This window comes from Daphnia pulex, chromosome 11 (genome assembly GCF_021134715.1).
Source record: "Daphnia pulex isolate KAP4 chromosome 11, ASM2113471v1".
Taxonomy (NCBI): Eukaryota; Metazoa; Arthropoda; class Branchiopoda; order Diplostraca; family Daphniidae; genus Daphnia; species Daphnia pulex.
Window position 1 is genome coordinate 4,603,330 of NC_060027.1, and position 14,870 is coordinate 4,618,199.

The 14,870-nt window shown below is 43.7% G+C and overlaps 1 protein-coding gene across 1 annotated transcript in view; it reads left to right on the forward strand.

The window, feature by feature from the left end:
• Positions 1-138: 138 nt before the first annotated feature.
• Positions 139-14,870, forward strand: part of LOC124207027 (Down syndrome cell adhesion molecule-like protein 1 homolog) — a 29,954-nt gene continuing 15,222 nt past the window's right edge. Inside the window, exon 1 of the mRNA XM_046604272.1 lies at positions 139-599. Within this exon, the coding sequence (XP_046460228.1) occupies positions 494-599 (106 nt within the window). The 5' untranslated portion in view covers positions 139-493. The remainder of the gene's footprint in view (positions 600-14,870) is intronic.

Genomic DNA, 14,870 nt, shown 5'->3' on the forward strand with positions numbered 1-14,870 from the left:
CTCACCCCACCCATCGCGCGTCTATATAGGAAAAACAAGAAAAAATCCCGGAACATGAGGACGAGAGAGAAAGAACGAACGAACTGGGGCCCCGCCCCTATCATCATTGAAATATGGATGTGGAAAAGGGAGGCAAGAGGAGTAGAGAAAAGAGGAGTAGAGAAGCAGCCACCAGCAAGCGAAGCGTAGAAACAACGCGGGGGCTCTGATAATGTTCCGGGCAGAAGCAGCAGCAGCAGAAGCATAGAGAAAGAGAAGAGGGTGCTGTATAACGCCGACATAGGCGACTGCATCAACTGGGCGGCCCACGGTCCCTTCAGTAGTGTTTCACGTGTCGCACTGACGAGTCGCATACACTCCATCTCTGCTCGGCTCTTCTCTCTTCTCTCTCGTTTGTTTTGACTCTGTCACGCCAAGTCGAAGACGAATTCCTTTTGATTCTCCCAGCGCGTTCCCTCTCTCATTCTCTCGACTCTCTCTCGTACACGTCACGATGTTTCCCTTTTTGTGTCGGTCCAGCAGTCAGCGACGCCGTGAATCTACAAGTTTCAACGCCGCCGCATTGCCAGCAACCGCTCTCGTCTGCTTCCTCTTCATCGGTGAGTGAGCAAGACTTTAGACTTGATTGCACCCACAAACTGCCCCCCATGTATAGAATGTTTTGACTCTTATTATGTCGCCAATGCGGTGGAAAATACCACGCCGGGATTTAAATCGAATCAAAACTGAAAATCCTTGTATTTAGTTAGGCTATACTACGTAACTATATCGACAGTTTATCTAAGGCTTCCAGTTTTTAAATTCCGTTTGACCTGATTTTTCCAAAGTTTTGAAAAAGTTTGGCCGCCGTCAGCGCGCACCCGAGTGGATTTACGTCAATTTCAAAATTAAGTCGGGAAGATTATCTCGCGAAGCCTCAATAGTGTATATACATAGCGCTGCTAATAGAGATTTGGATAATGTTATAAAGACGGAAGCGGGCCAATGCGGATATACCTTACGACTTTTTTTTCGTTTTTCTTCTACCCCACATTGACATGTCCGGGGAGGAAAATTCGCCTTGTCAAATTAGGCGAAACCTTAACAAAATGGCAAATGGGCGGGCCGTCGGTGCTTACACGCGAAAAAAAGTAAAATATTTATAAACGTTAGTTTGATGGCCGATTTTATTTCTCGAGTTATGTTGAGTAGTGCGCCACACTAGAGTCTATAATATAGCTACCTGGGACTGCTGAGCACTGTGATGTTCGTTAAATGTCAAAAAGGTCCCAAATTCCTGGGATGCATAAGACAGTGATGGACGGGTTGTCGAGTGTGTTCCACTTCACCCCCGGCGTGCAGCGCAGGGTGGCTCTCTTTGATAAGAATAGGAGAGCTGCTACTATACTACTAGACGACTAGTCTATACTATGGGAGCTATATAGTGTTACACAGGATTAGATCATTCCCGAGATATTTCTTAATGCTGACAGACTTGAGACGGGACGAAATTTGACAGAGAGGAAAGTGATTCAATCAAGATGGCTATCAGCAATCTAACCCATTTTGCTTTCGGCTGGGGCTGGGCTGGAGCTGGAGGAAGATCTTATCTTAACCATTTTTTCCCGATGCCGGAATTCTTGATTATCAAGAGGGAAGAAAGACACACACAGGGCCAAAGGGCCCAACTAAGATGTAAATATCAAAGAAATATATTTACGGAGCGAAATTGCGCACAGCACAGCAGACACAAGGTCCCCCCACCCCACCCCACCCCTCAATAACTCATTCAATACTATTATGCAGTCGAAAGTCTATATCCCCCCTCTTTTGATGTCCGTTATTTCGTGTGCTGCTGCACAAGGTATTTCCACAGAGGCGCGGAGGATGTATTATAGATGTGTGTGCTCTATAGTGTGTAAAGTTGAGAGAGAGCCTTCTTGGTGGAGCGGGAAAACGCGCGGGAATATTATTCGGAGAATTCAGTTTCAAAACGAAAAGGCAAGGAATTTGCCTAATGAAGTCTACAGCAGCAGCAGAAAGACGTTGCTTCGCTCATTTCGGGATCCTGTTGAGTGCAATGACTTGAGTCTTAATAGTCTATCCAGCGTCCATCCCATCCCATCCATCCATCCAGTCAAAAGAAAATCAAGACTTTTTTTTTAGAAACGAGTTTGTTATCATTCCAAAAGTTGCGCCACACCGAATCAACTTGATTTTCATTTTTTCTTCTGGCCTGAGAACATGCTCGTTAAACAGTTTATCGAGTCGACCAACACGATTATGCGCGATTCTATAGGTGTAAAAAGGGAGAGAGACGTCTATAAATTATTTGGATATTTATGCGCACGTACGGCCACGCGCGGAGAGCCTATGGAAGAAAAAAGGAACACACATTTAGGCATCAGCATCCGTCAAGGTCCATTCACTACATAAACAAAGTGTAGCCGGGCAAATAAGACGGGCCCCAACGGGATACCGTATTCCTGCTTTTCAGCCGTGAAAGATGCTAGTAGTACGTAGTAGTAGTAGTAGTAGTAGATGTTTGAGTTTCCTATTGAGGCCGGCATCTAAAAGAGAGAGAAACCATTCAACAAGGGTGGAAGGAGGAAGTTATTCAAACCAGCGCGCCTTCCCATCAAGTCCAGTCAGTTTTCCCCATACACACATCTAATAATATTCTATGTAGTACAAGCTTTGCGATAGCTGGGCTCATCATCTCTTTTCATCCTGTACATACATACACGCCTCTATAAAACTGTAAGAGCTGCACACCTTGTCAAGAAGAGGAAAAAAAATGAATTTGAAATACGCGCGCTTCAGCCAGAGAGTCCTGCATTAGTCCGTGGAGAGTATCTATAATATATATATATTATTATCTAGCCAAAGACAAATTCAATGAGCGTCCAGCACATACACATCTAGACACATAAAGAGGAAACTCTGCTGCTGGACTTTGGAAGGGGGGAATTTGATTCAAAAGCCGGCGACGGACCAAAGCCAATGGCAAATGGATCAAACCCGAAGAGAGATAGAGAGAGAGTTAATATGTATAGCCATGAGGGGATATGTATAGAGAATGACTCCCCTTTTAAAAGGACCGCCATGCAGATATCTATATCCACCAAAGTACAAAGATGACATCCATCTCTCTCTCCAAGTTCTCCTCTCGTCCAGTCGCCGAGGATACTAGAGAAAGCGTCTAATTTTCTCTGATGATTTTGCATCAGCGCTGCTATAGTCCAAACGAAGTTATAGAGATGCTCCTCAAGGAGCGCCGGAATGACAAAGATGTATATGTATAAGCCATGTTCTCTCTCAACTACGTTGTAGCTAGCTTGTAGCTACGTTGTATTTTCATTTCATGCCACCTTCTCATTTGGAATTCTTTTTCGACCGACGGACCCCGAAAAAGTCCAACAGCAAAAAGGGAGGGCAGGAAATTTTCCGCGTTCCAGCCAATATATTTGATGCACTGTGTGTTTACAGACGGAATAGCAGAAGACGGCCGGAGTTATATATCTATCTATCTAGCGAGCGAGAGCGGAATGAGATTTTGTATTTTTATTTCTTTTCTATTTCTTTTGGCCTATCCTCCTCCGCTTCTGTAAGGGCCTTGATGTCATTGTCGTTTTTTTTAGCTTAACTCGATTTCAAATTCCAATTTGGCTCGACAATCTTGAACGGGAGTTGTCTCTACAGCCCCCCCACCACCCACCAGCCCATTGATCTAGACACACATAAGGCGAAATCCATCAAGTTGATGCTGGCAGTAGACTGTGCTGCCTAGAGAGTGATTGCATATTGTGTTAAGATAACGTTGATGTCTTACGGATTCCGGAATAGAGCAAAAAAAGACCCACAGCCGAATAGGAGGAGGATACACACGTATACATGTGAAGGGTGGAAGAAGCTACAACATATGAGAGACATTGGCTCTGATCAGATTCCGCGAGCAGCAGAAAAGGGCGGGGCTTTTTTTCTTTTTCCTTTTTTTTCTGCCCGCGTGCAACCTACACCGGACGTCGGGACGAGCCTTTCACGCGACGCCACTATATACATGATCGAGTGTAAATCAGTGGGCGTCCTTATAAAGAGACGCGCGAGAGAAATGTCAACTTTTTCCTCTTTTTTAAAAAAGAAAATCTAAAAAATCAAAGAAGGAAATGAGGAAACACAAGGGTTGTAGGAGGAATATGTTGGAGTAGTAGTAGTAGCTATATGTATGATGGGATAGCTCTTCTCCCGCACGTCGTGCGTGAAAGCTAAAGAAGAAGAAGATGACAAGAGAGGGGGGCCGGAGCCGTGGAGGTCTGACATGTCACATGACAAAGGCATACCGAACTTTGATTGCGCCTCGCCCCACTGGACAAATGAACGCACGCAACGATGGCTGCTTATACACACACACTTCCGGCCAGCTGCTACTGCTGTGCGCGGATCAAAGCCCGGCCCTTCCCCAACACACATCCATGTCAGACAATATATATATAATATCAACCAACTCATCGGCAATCTTAGATAAAATACGTATATCGATTGCGTCTACACTTTCAAACTGTCATTATGTGCAACTGAATTGAAAAAAGTTCTTTTCAGCCTCTTTCTTATATAAGACACACAAGTGGACAGCCCACCGGAAAAAGCCTAAACGTTCTCGTCACATCTTGAAAAGAAAATTAGAGGCCCAGGTGTGGGATGTGCGCTTAGACATAATAGCCTATACGTGGAAGACGGACTAATAAAGAGATGTGAGGTGTTTGGCTGGAGGTGTAATATTCGTTACTTGACACGTCGGTCGAAACTCGAGAGGCTTCTGAATGGGCGACACACACACAATGAGCTGTACCGAGAAGATGAGAGAGGAAGCGCCTCGTTAAGGCTCACAACTTCCGTTCCCTTCCAGCCCCCCGCCGGTCGCTATTTAGCGCAAAACTTGCCGTAGGGCATATATATCGGGTCCCAAAATATATCTGGGTCTTATACATATATATCTATCTGGCCTGCCCGTTGCTTGATGATTAACCTGCCTTGACAAAAGAGCAATTTCATACATGTAACAACGACCGAAGCCCCGCGGATTGGATGGGACAATCTACTGTCAACAACAAGGATCTTGTGTTTCCATTTTGAATGTGGGTGGAGTCAAATGGCCATTCTTTTTTGAACATCATTGGGACTGTGTGTAATGCCTTTCACGTGGTGGAGAGAGAGAGAGAGTCCAGCAACAGTTGACTGAGTGGCAATTCTTTGAACCAGTTGTGAAATAAGGCGCCAAAATTCAAACGTTTGACATTTAAACCATTTCTATAATTAGTATCCCCTCGCGTTAGACGAGTTATAGGCGTTTCGTATATCATTGTTGGTCTCTGTATATGCAAATGCGTACCGTAACTACCGGAGGGGCGACATTATATATACAAAAGAGCTCGTTTTATTCATTTGAATACATTAGACGGCGTCGACTAATTTACGCGTCTAATCTCTCCTCGGCGCCGTGTCTCACCAGTAAGCGCTCAAGAGTTACGTGTGGGCGCGCTTGATTATTAAAAGTTGTTCGTTACTACTTTTGAATAAAGTTCGACGACACATCAACGCCTTTTTGTACATTGAATTTTTATTTTTATTATTTCCCCAACCGATTTGCATGCTTGCGCATTATGCGCAACACCCCCGCAGCCCTTTTTAAAAAATAAGAAAAAAACCGGATGGGGGAGATCAAGGTCCTCTTAATTGTGATCCATTATGCACGACACTCTTCAAACATCTTCAGCCAGTCAACAACAACGTGAACGAAAATAAGCCGATCGCTTTTAAATCTAAATATCACAACTCGGAAAATATGAAAGAGAACGGACCCCAGCAGCGACAAATTTGTATATAACGGGGGTGTCATCATAACGTGCCGATTAAACGACGACGGCGCTGTATATAAATAATGCGCCTACGCTCCATCAACCGGGACACGTCGAATGACGTGAACGAATAGTTTTGGCAAGAGGAGGAAATAACAAAACGATCGGCCGCTCTTTTATTTTTCTTTTCTTTTTTTCTCCCGCTGTGAGCGACGATCGTTTATTTCCTATCGATAATGTTGTGTAACCTCTTTAGTGTCGAACCAACGACTGATGAGTGGCGTCTGGTAGTTAGCGCGCTCGATCCAGCAGCCGCGCTCCATCTTTCTATGTGTGTGGACACACTCCACAGCCAGTCACGATGATTGACTCATCCATAATCAGCGTGTAACAGTTGCACAGCACTGATTCAACTTTTGCTCTCTTCTCCCCTTCTTGTAGTATATGTTGTCTTTTCCCCCTTTATTTTTTTATTTATATTATTAGGGCGACTCCTGCCGTGCGCATCAGTCTCGTCGACGTCGTGCACACCCGCGGCCAAAACAGTTAACCGGAGAGCTCTGCCGCCCGCTATATAGTCCTCTAGATAGTTCCCCCCAATGTTTTTATTTGTGGATGGATGGCCGACATTGTTGTACTATAAGAAGAAAAAGGACATGAACAGGAAAACTTTAGTAGCGCGTATAGATGGAATAAATAGTCTTGGAATATAGACGACGAGCCGGAATGATTGCATCCTCTTCTTCTTCTCCCTTCACGATCCATTGTCATCATATAGAGAAGGAGCAAAAGAAACCCCCCCGTCAAACTATAGAGTGTACATGTCGACTACTACTGTACACTACTACTACTACTAGACTGGTGTATATATGGTCGTAATCCTTCGTTCTCCTTACCACCCTCGTTTTCCTTTTATATATTTGTCCTTTTTTGTTTCTTTTCCTTTTCTTTTCTTTCTTCAGTATTATTTAGACTGGCCTTTTTTCCTTGGTTCTATTCTCTTCTATTCCGGTTCAATCCATTCAATCGAACGCCCATTTGTCGTCACTTGTCCCGGCTCCGCTGATGCACTATTCTTGTTAGTTCTCCTAGCTATCCATGTTGATACTTTCAGACGTTTCTACAATCTCAAATGGCCGAGCTCCGCTTGTTTTTTAGTATCCCTGTTGTGCTGTTTCTCTCGACCATTTGGCGGTTTGCGGTGGGGTTAAGTTTACATCTTATATTATATCCCCTCCCTCTTCACGTTGAATTAAAAACTATTTCGCCGAGCGCCAATGTTTTTTAAGTTCACATCATCACAGCCCGCCCGGGAATGACGTCATTTAATATTTAAATCTCCCCGGCTCGTGCTGATTAAATTCGTCAAGGAAAAAATGAAAAAAAAGCTTTTAGACTAATCAATGTCGCTTTGTTTTTCATATTAAAGTCACGCCAGTTTTTGTGTAGTATAGTTCTAACGCAAAAAAAAAAAATAATAAAAGTAAATCATCCGCTTTGCTGCTGGGACGAAGGTATTAATATTTTTGGGACACGAATCAGTCAATCAAAACATGGTAGATAGAAACGGGCGGCCGTAGATAGCTACTAATTAATCTCGTTGGCGACAGCCCTATATCAAGTTAATGAGCTTTGCAAATGGTGGGGGGGGGGACCATTGCTGGTGGAGGGAGTCCTATACATAATTGTTGGGCGGCCGGCGCGCCCGCCGACGCTATAGACACACACGGCGCGTGCCGGTTGTTGTATAGGAAAAGGTCGCGTGTCCGTTTGTTATTTTTGTTGGCCACGATGACGAGCCGCGTTCGAAAAGAAGAAAAAGGGAAGGAAAAGAAGGAGGAATAATAAAAATAAGAGGGACGATATATAGACCATCAAACTGGGCAAGCGGGCTGGCTGCTGCTGCTGTCCGACGCTTTGAAAAATATAAGGTTTCACCCCCCTCTCTCTTTGGTGAATCAGGTTTCCTTTTTGTTCATTCTGTACTTTTTTCTTTCTTATTTCTTTTGTGTTGTATGTGATGGTTTGACTGGTTGACTGTTATATCGAAAATGGTCGGCCGACCGGCTGCTGGACTGGGGCTGGACTGAGGCTGGACCATGGGAAAAACGGATGTTTTATTTATACAAGCGCGGGATACTCAAAAGGGAAAAATCCTGGCCAACGAGAAAAGAGATGGGCGATGAGAGGTTCTTATATTATATCGAAAAAAAGAGGCAATTCTACACACACACACAGTCTGTGTGTTGTGTGTGTCTAAGGTGGAGGGGGGTATATATACGGGTCGTCGGTTTTCCTATCCCTCTGATGTTGGATAGATCCAAAAGTAAATCGATACTGTATAAATAGAGACATCCCCAAATCTTATTTTTCCCGTGGACGATGGGATAATGAAATCTTTGGGGCCGCATCTTTCAATTGGATGTCCGTCCTGCTGTGCTGATGTATAGAATATAGGCCCATAGGGGTTTAAAAGGCAACCTATTATGTGGACACTGACAGACCAGACCAGTCTGGGATATCTATCTATAGATAGAAGACCAACTGATAATTGATTAATAATAACGTTAGATTTATTATATTAGAAAATCGCCGTTGTCGATGGTCAGTCTGGCTGGCTGTCTATTCCCCCGGTGATGGTCGATCCTGTATAAATCTTGTGGCCGGCCCAACGAAAATATAATTTGCTCTTTGGTGGTTTGATATGTTGACGTCTGGTCAACACACACACACACAGTGGGCAGATCGACAGCTTGATGGAGCCCCACCCTGGCTAGCAGCTAGTTCTCTTTACATATAGAGCTACTTCCGTCTATACGTGTACACCAACCACGCCCTTGAGGGAACACAGCACGGCGGAGACTTGTCTCTCTCTCCTGCCGAGTCATTCGTGATCATATTGAAAGCTTCCCCCCGCCAACAACAACAACCCAAAAGGGGTTCGAACAACAACCAAACAAAAAAAATGAGAGAGAAAATAATAAGAAACGACGTTGTCACATAATACACAAGCAGAACCCCACACCAAGCCTTATAGGACGACGCCACGCAAAAAAGGGGTTGGTCGGCCTTTCTAATGTATTGATCATCATCAAGCAAAGAGGGGCGGCTAATACAATCATTCATCATCACGGCGAGCGGGGCATCTCATCATCATCATTATTGCACCGGCGGCGGCGGGGGGCTCTCTAGGCTGCTGCTGCTCCGTTATTTCACTCGATCAGTCAGTGTTGCTCCTGCATCGGGATAGTCTCTCTCATCGTCTCTCCACGCCCGAAACTCTCTCCCAATACGCGACGTTACTATCTAGAGAGATCCCCGGCGCGCCAAACTTTACACTCAGCCAATAAAATAGATATAGGCACGCCGCTGAGAGAGAGAGAGAGAGAGAGAAGAAGAGCTCGATGATTGTGTGTGTGGTTTTCACCAGGGCTATAGTATACCCGTTGATTTCGCATGCAACTGCGCTCTCTATTTATAGCTCCTATTATATTTGATTTATCCCTTGCTAGTTCTATATCAACTTGTGTGTGTATCACCAAATCGAAATGGGGTCGTCCCGCTCTAAGTTTGGGACTCCACTCTAAAGATCTCGAGTAGATATTTATTCATTTGAAAAATGTATCAAATGGGCCAACTTTGTGAGTTGAATAATTTGACGAGGTATCGGGTTCGTCGAAGGATATCGCCGTATTTTTTAGGCTTTTTTTGTTTCCCTTTTGAAACCAATATCAAAAGGGGCTGTGCTGTGAACATAATAGTAGATTGTGGGATGTATAAATCCGTGCGGCGAGCGTATCAACACGTTTATTGGCGGGGAGGAAAAACTGCGAGTCGTCGGTTAGGACGGCCAAGAAACGACGTCAACGATCGCGTCTCTCGCCCGCTCCGCTCTCTCTATTTCTTATCCAAGAAATTTGTGGAAAGTGGCCCCTCGCGCGCCAGCACAGACTAATGAAAAAAGCGACACACTCGGATTCGGCGCAAACGGCCGTCGGACGGACGGGCAGGGGTGTAAAAAACAAACAAAAAAAAAACGTCCGTTTTCGTGAGAAGAGCCTTCGCCATATCCTGAAAACACTTTGCAACTTTGAAGATATTGCTCACAGCACACAGCACAGGACCATCAGCTTTTCTAAATAAGCAGTCAGCTGATGGAACAGCTCGTCTTTTAAGCGTTCGGTCCCCCCTGCCATTTTTGTTTATTTATTTATTTATTCTTCTTCTTCTCTGTAGCGCGGGATTCAGGAAATAGCCTCAAGTATATCACGCGCTCTTACCGCCCGTTTGATGAAACCACTTTTGCTTCCCCCCCGACCGCGTGTAACCACGCGCTGGAATTCCATTGTGTCCATCATTCTTCTCGTGCGGGACCCGCCGGGCCTATATAGAAGAGACCCCGACCCCAGCAACAATAACCTCAAAAACTGCGCTCGCCCGGCCCATTTCAAATGCCAAGTTGAATTCAAATTATATACGTACGTCCGTGTGTGTATATAAAGTTCTCCTTCTTCTTGCAAAAAGTAATTTTTTTTTTTTGGGTTGGAAGTAAAAAAGAGAAAAGTTTATTTTCAAAACTGAATGGCTTGGCAGTCGGCCATTGTGGTGGGAGACCCGCAGCAGTCTCGAATATATAAAGAAAGAGAAAAAGGAAAAAATGCAACTATGTATAATGTATATTATTCGAGTAAGTCATGACAATATAGCGGTGGCCAATGGACCATCACGTTCCCCATGTCTGGTCGTGCCATCTCGAAACATCAGCGCTCCTAGCTGCTCCTATACTACTACTCCCTACTACTCCTACTACGCGGCTCCTAATAATAAAAAAAAAGGGAGACGGAAAGAACACACACACACACATTTATACCGTGGCGAGAGAGAGACAACACAAAAGAAGATTGTGTGAAAAAAAGGAAAAGAAAAGAAAACTGTGCATTGCATAGACGACATGTGTGGCAGAGAGAGAGGAGGGAACATAAGAGCCTCCCAGCAGCGTAGACTTGTGGAGATGGCCATCACCACACACGCGAGTTTGATACAATGAACCTCATAGCAGAGCTGCTGCTGCTGCTGCCAAAAAAAGAAGGGAAAAAGCTGCACTTACACTTCATAACAATTAGTTAGTGTGTACACAGCAGTCAGCCAGCCAGCCAGCCAGCGCCAGCCCCAGACAGACAGACACAACGCAAGAGGATATCCCATTGATTTCAAGCAGAGACTCTTGCGTAGAGTATATATATGTGTATGACCGTTTGCTGTCAACGATGGCCAGTTCCGAGTATGTTCTATTTATATGTTGTGGGGGGGTTATTATTCTTTGATTGTTGATGCCAAAAGGAAACCCCCCTCTCTTCGTCTATACACAAACACTGGAACTGGAACGTCTATTCTCCGCTTTCTTATTTATATATTTTTGAATGGCGCGCGCGGGTGTAGGATTCTCTTTGAACCGCTGGTGGTGGTGGTAGTACAAGTACTCTAGTACTTTCTCGGTGTGGTGTGTCATATAGTCTATTGGAGCAAACAATAGACCCCGGAAAGTAAAGGAAAAATAAAAAGAACATACTGAACTTGAACGAAAGGCCACAGCTGTCGCTGGTTAATATAAAGGCTGTACCCTCTATAGTCGAGGTTATACAGCGAACTAATAAATATAGTACTAGTGAATTCGAATATAGTAGCTGGACGCCGAGAGATGATCGGACTAGATATATCTGCCACCCTCGCTTATTTTCGGTATAGATGTCAGTTTCATCGCGAGCGGGTGAATGACGGCTGGGCAATAGGTTATTTGGCGCGGGTGATCCTTTCATTTGATATCGGGCCCCAGCGGGTTCTTCAACCCCTCTCCGCTGGCCATCGCAGAGATGACCAGAGCAGCCGCGATAGAAAACAAGGGAGGAAAAAAAGATGCATCCGGTTTTTGGGACAAGTTGACGTTTTACTTCCTAGTCCGTCTTTTAATACATATTTATTGGATCAGCTAGCGGCGAGCGGCGGCGTCTAACCGTAAAACTTTTTGGGAACCGTCTGGCAGCAGCAGGTCGTTGATCCTCTCGGAAACGTCAATTCACAGCGATAGACACACGTAAATCAAAGATTAAATATTTCATCAACTTGTGTAATATCAATTGACGCCAGGGGAAATGTTTGCTGCCGCTGGTTTTCCGATCATTTCTAATCGAAATTCAATTCATATTAATGCTGTGAATTACAGACAGGGCGTATAGAGCATCATCATATGTCTACTCTGTCATCATTTGACGCAGTGTTAATGTACAGAAAAACTCCTTTTCTTTCCACAGTAGCCGAGAGGGTCGATCGACCCAGATTCCGTCTCGATTGTCGATGCCTTACTGTTGATTGTTTTTGTTTATCTTGAATGTATACCATTTTTTCTAGCTCTACAAAACAATGTCAAGCCTTTGGCCATGGCCCGAGGGTCCTATCAATATCATGAGAGGCGTCAGAACATGTGTCGGAGATGTTTTTTTCTTTTTTCTTCTTTTTTCGTCCGTCCGTAATCACCGTGCCCATGTTCTAAGAGCATCCAGCCGGGATGGAATGGGATGGAATGGGAGGGGGGTGTTCTGTGTTTTGTTTTTCTGATGTCCTTGTGCTTGTGCTATATATGCTTGTTTGCTTTATACATTCTATTATTTAATGATGTTACTCCGGGGTCGAGGATCAAAGGGGAAGGAGGATGGCAGAGTGCTTCCATATAGAGCCGCTGCCGGAATTCTACACATCATGGCCTTTTTTTCTTTTCTGTTCCTTTATTTTTTGATTAATTCCAGCTCCGCTGTGTGGGCTATACGATCGATCCAAAAGTCTCATGCCATGGCGTCTAGCTAGATAGTCTATAGTAGAGTTGGAGGCAATCTATTTTCTCGGCCCTTTTATCACGCCAAATCTATCAATGATATTCCCCCCCGCAAATCGGGTGACGACACCCTTTTTAACACAAACACACAAACGAGTTGACTTGTTAATTGTCAGGCGCACCGCGCAAAAACATCAATAAATGTTAACCCCAAAAGACGTTTGAAAATCCCGCCATTTTTTTCAAAAAAACTTTGGGCGCCACTCGCCCAAGAAGAATTTTTTAGGTCGTGGGGGATCTTAAGAAAAAGGAGTGGCCAGTCTTTTGCCTTGAACTTTGATCCCGTTTTTTTCCGTTTCCTTCTCCTATTTCGTATGATCCCATTTTTATTTTTAAATTCTGATTATGTATATTTATACTTACGCGCGGCTGATTGGTGTCTCCCACTCCAAGAGAATGGCCTGGAAATTCATTAGAAACGAGTCGAAATGGAAAGAGATGGGCAAATGCCGCCCAGCGTAGATAGTAGTCCATCAACTGGAAAAAAAGGATATGGAGGAAACTATATAGCCATAGCATATCTATATGGATGGATATGAATCTCTCCTCGTTGCGCAATACCGCAGTAAAGTGCTGCTGCTGCTGCTGGCTATATATATAAGAGAGTTGACAAATTGCTTTGGCTCTCCTCCGTTTTTCCCCACTTTCTCTACATGTTTCTTCTATTTCGTCTTGATCGAATCAACGCGCCGATAAAACTGCCAGCAGAGAAGCTCCTACACATAGTCGACTGGCTCCGCGTCTCTCCCCCACCGCCAATGATTTAATCAAATAGATACCCATTCGTTTTGATTTGATCCAATCCCTTTTGCCTGTTGGCTTCACCCGCGCGCCTGTCGCTAGCGCCTATTTTGACTTCCGGTATACCTCACCACTGCAGAGACAAACTACGTATCATACATTTATCTATTTATATATGTGTGTCCTGTGTTATTTATTGGGAACAGTCGGCCGATTTCCATCGCGCAACTATAGCGCAGAAATATTATTGAACGAGACCGTCAAAGCAATGTTTGAATGTCAAAGAATAGCGCAGTCGTTTTCTCCCTTTCATCACGAAAGGGGGGAAATTATTTTGTTCGGCTCTGTGTATCACTACAACTTTTATATTGCCACATAATGCGGCTCAGAACTTGAATATACTATACCCATATCAGCGGGTGGATTGCAACGTATATATAATAGTAATTATGACTCCTGTTTTCCGGTTCGGCAATTTCATATGAGTCGAATGACGACAACTTTTTCGTAATAAATAAAATTCGCCGCGTAACATAGTCGCAGAGTGAACTTGAATAAGAGTAGAACCAAAAATAGAATATATGACGCAAAACAAACAAACAAACAAAAAACAAATAGTCGTTCATGTCATATACTATATATTTATTTCCCAATAAAGTATATAGCTAGATATATATATATAGCCGGCGTGTATTGAATATATAACCGTTTAGGACAAGTTATATGTCATTCATTTTGTCGTCAAGTATAACTTCCACCTGATAAAACATGTTGAATTCCAGTTGAGACCCAAATAAACTGCGGTTTAATTTCACATAATTCATACAACGCGGCTGAATTTGCTTTTTGGAAGTCAACTGCGTATACAAATGGCAGACTGGACATTGTCGGTTTACAAATGTGCATCTTATACTTCAAAATGTGTAGTCAAAATTGTTGGATCAAACAAACGGTAGAGTCATGAAACAGCCAACAATCGAATTTATATGTCAATGTTCCATCCATAATATAATAGATGGCGGTTTATGTAATAACTATAAATAGCATACTTGATGTTTGCTACTTTGCTGAACACAATCGATGCGCTCAGCATATTAGGCAGCGATTTCTTCTTTTAGAACTCCCAATCGCATGCCCAGTCACATCAGCAATCGCACGTGACTGACGATAAAGGCGCAGCAGTTTGAGTGTGCGTCAACTCAGAATTGCCAAGTAATAAAATTTCAAATTCAGTCGAGAGGTTCATATAGAATTTCAGATGATATGAGATGAGATATTTCATTGACTTGAGATAGTATATATACGAGTTCGTTCCAGATATATTAATAATTGCGCTAAATTGTTATACGGACCACTAATTTTGATTTGACATCATCGCATCTTTGAATTTTCGTGTCGATATTCAAGTC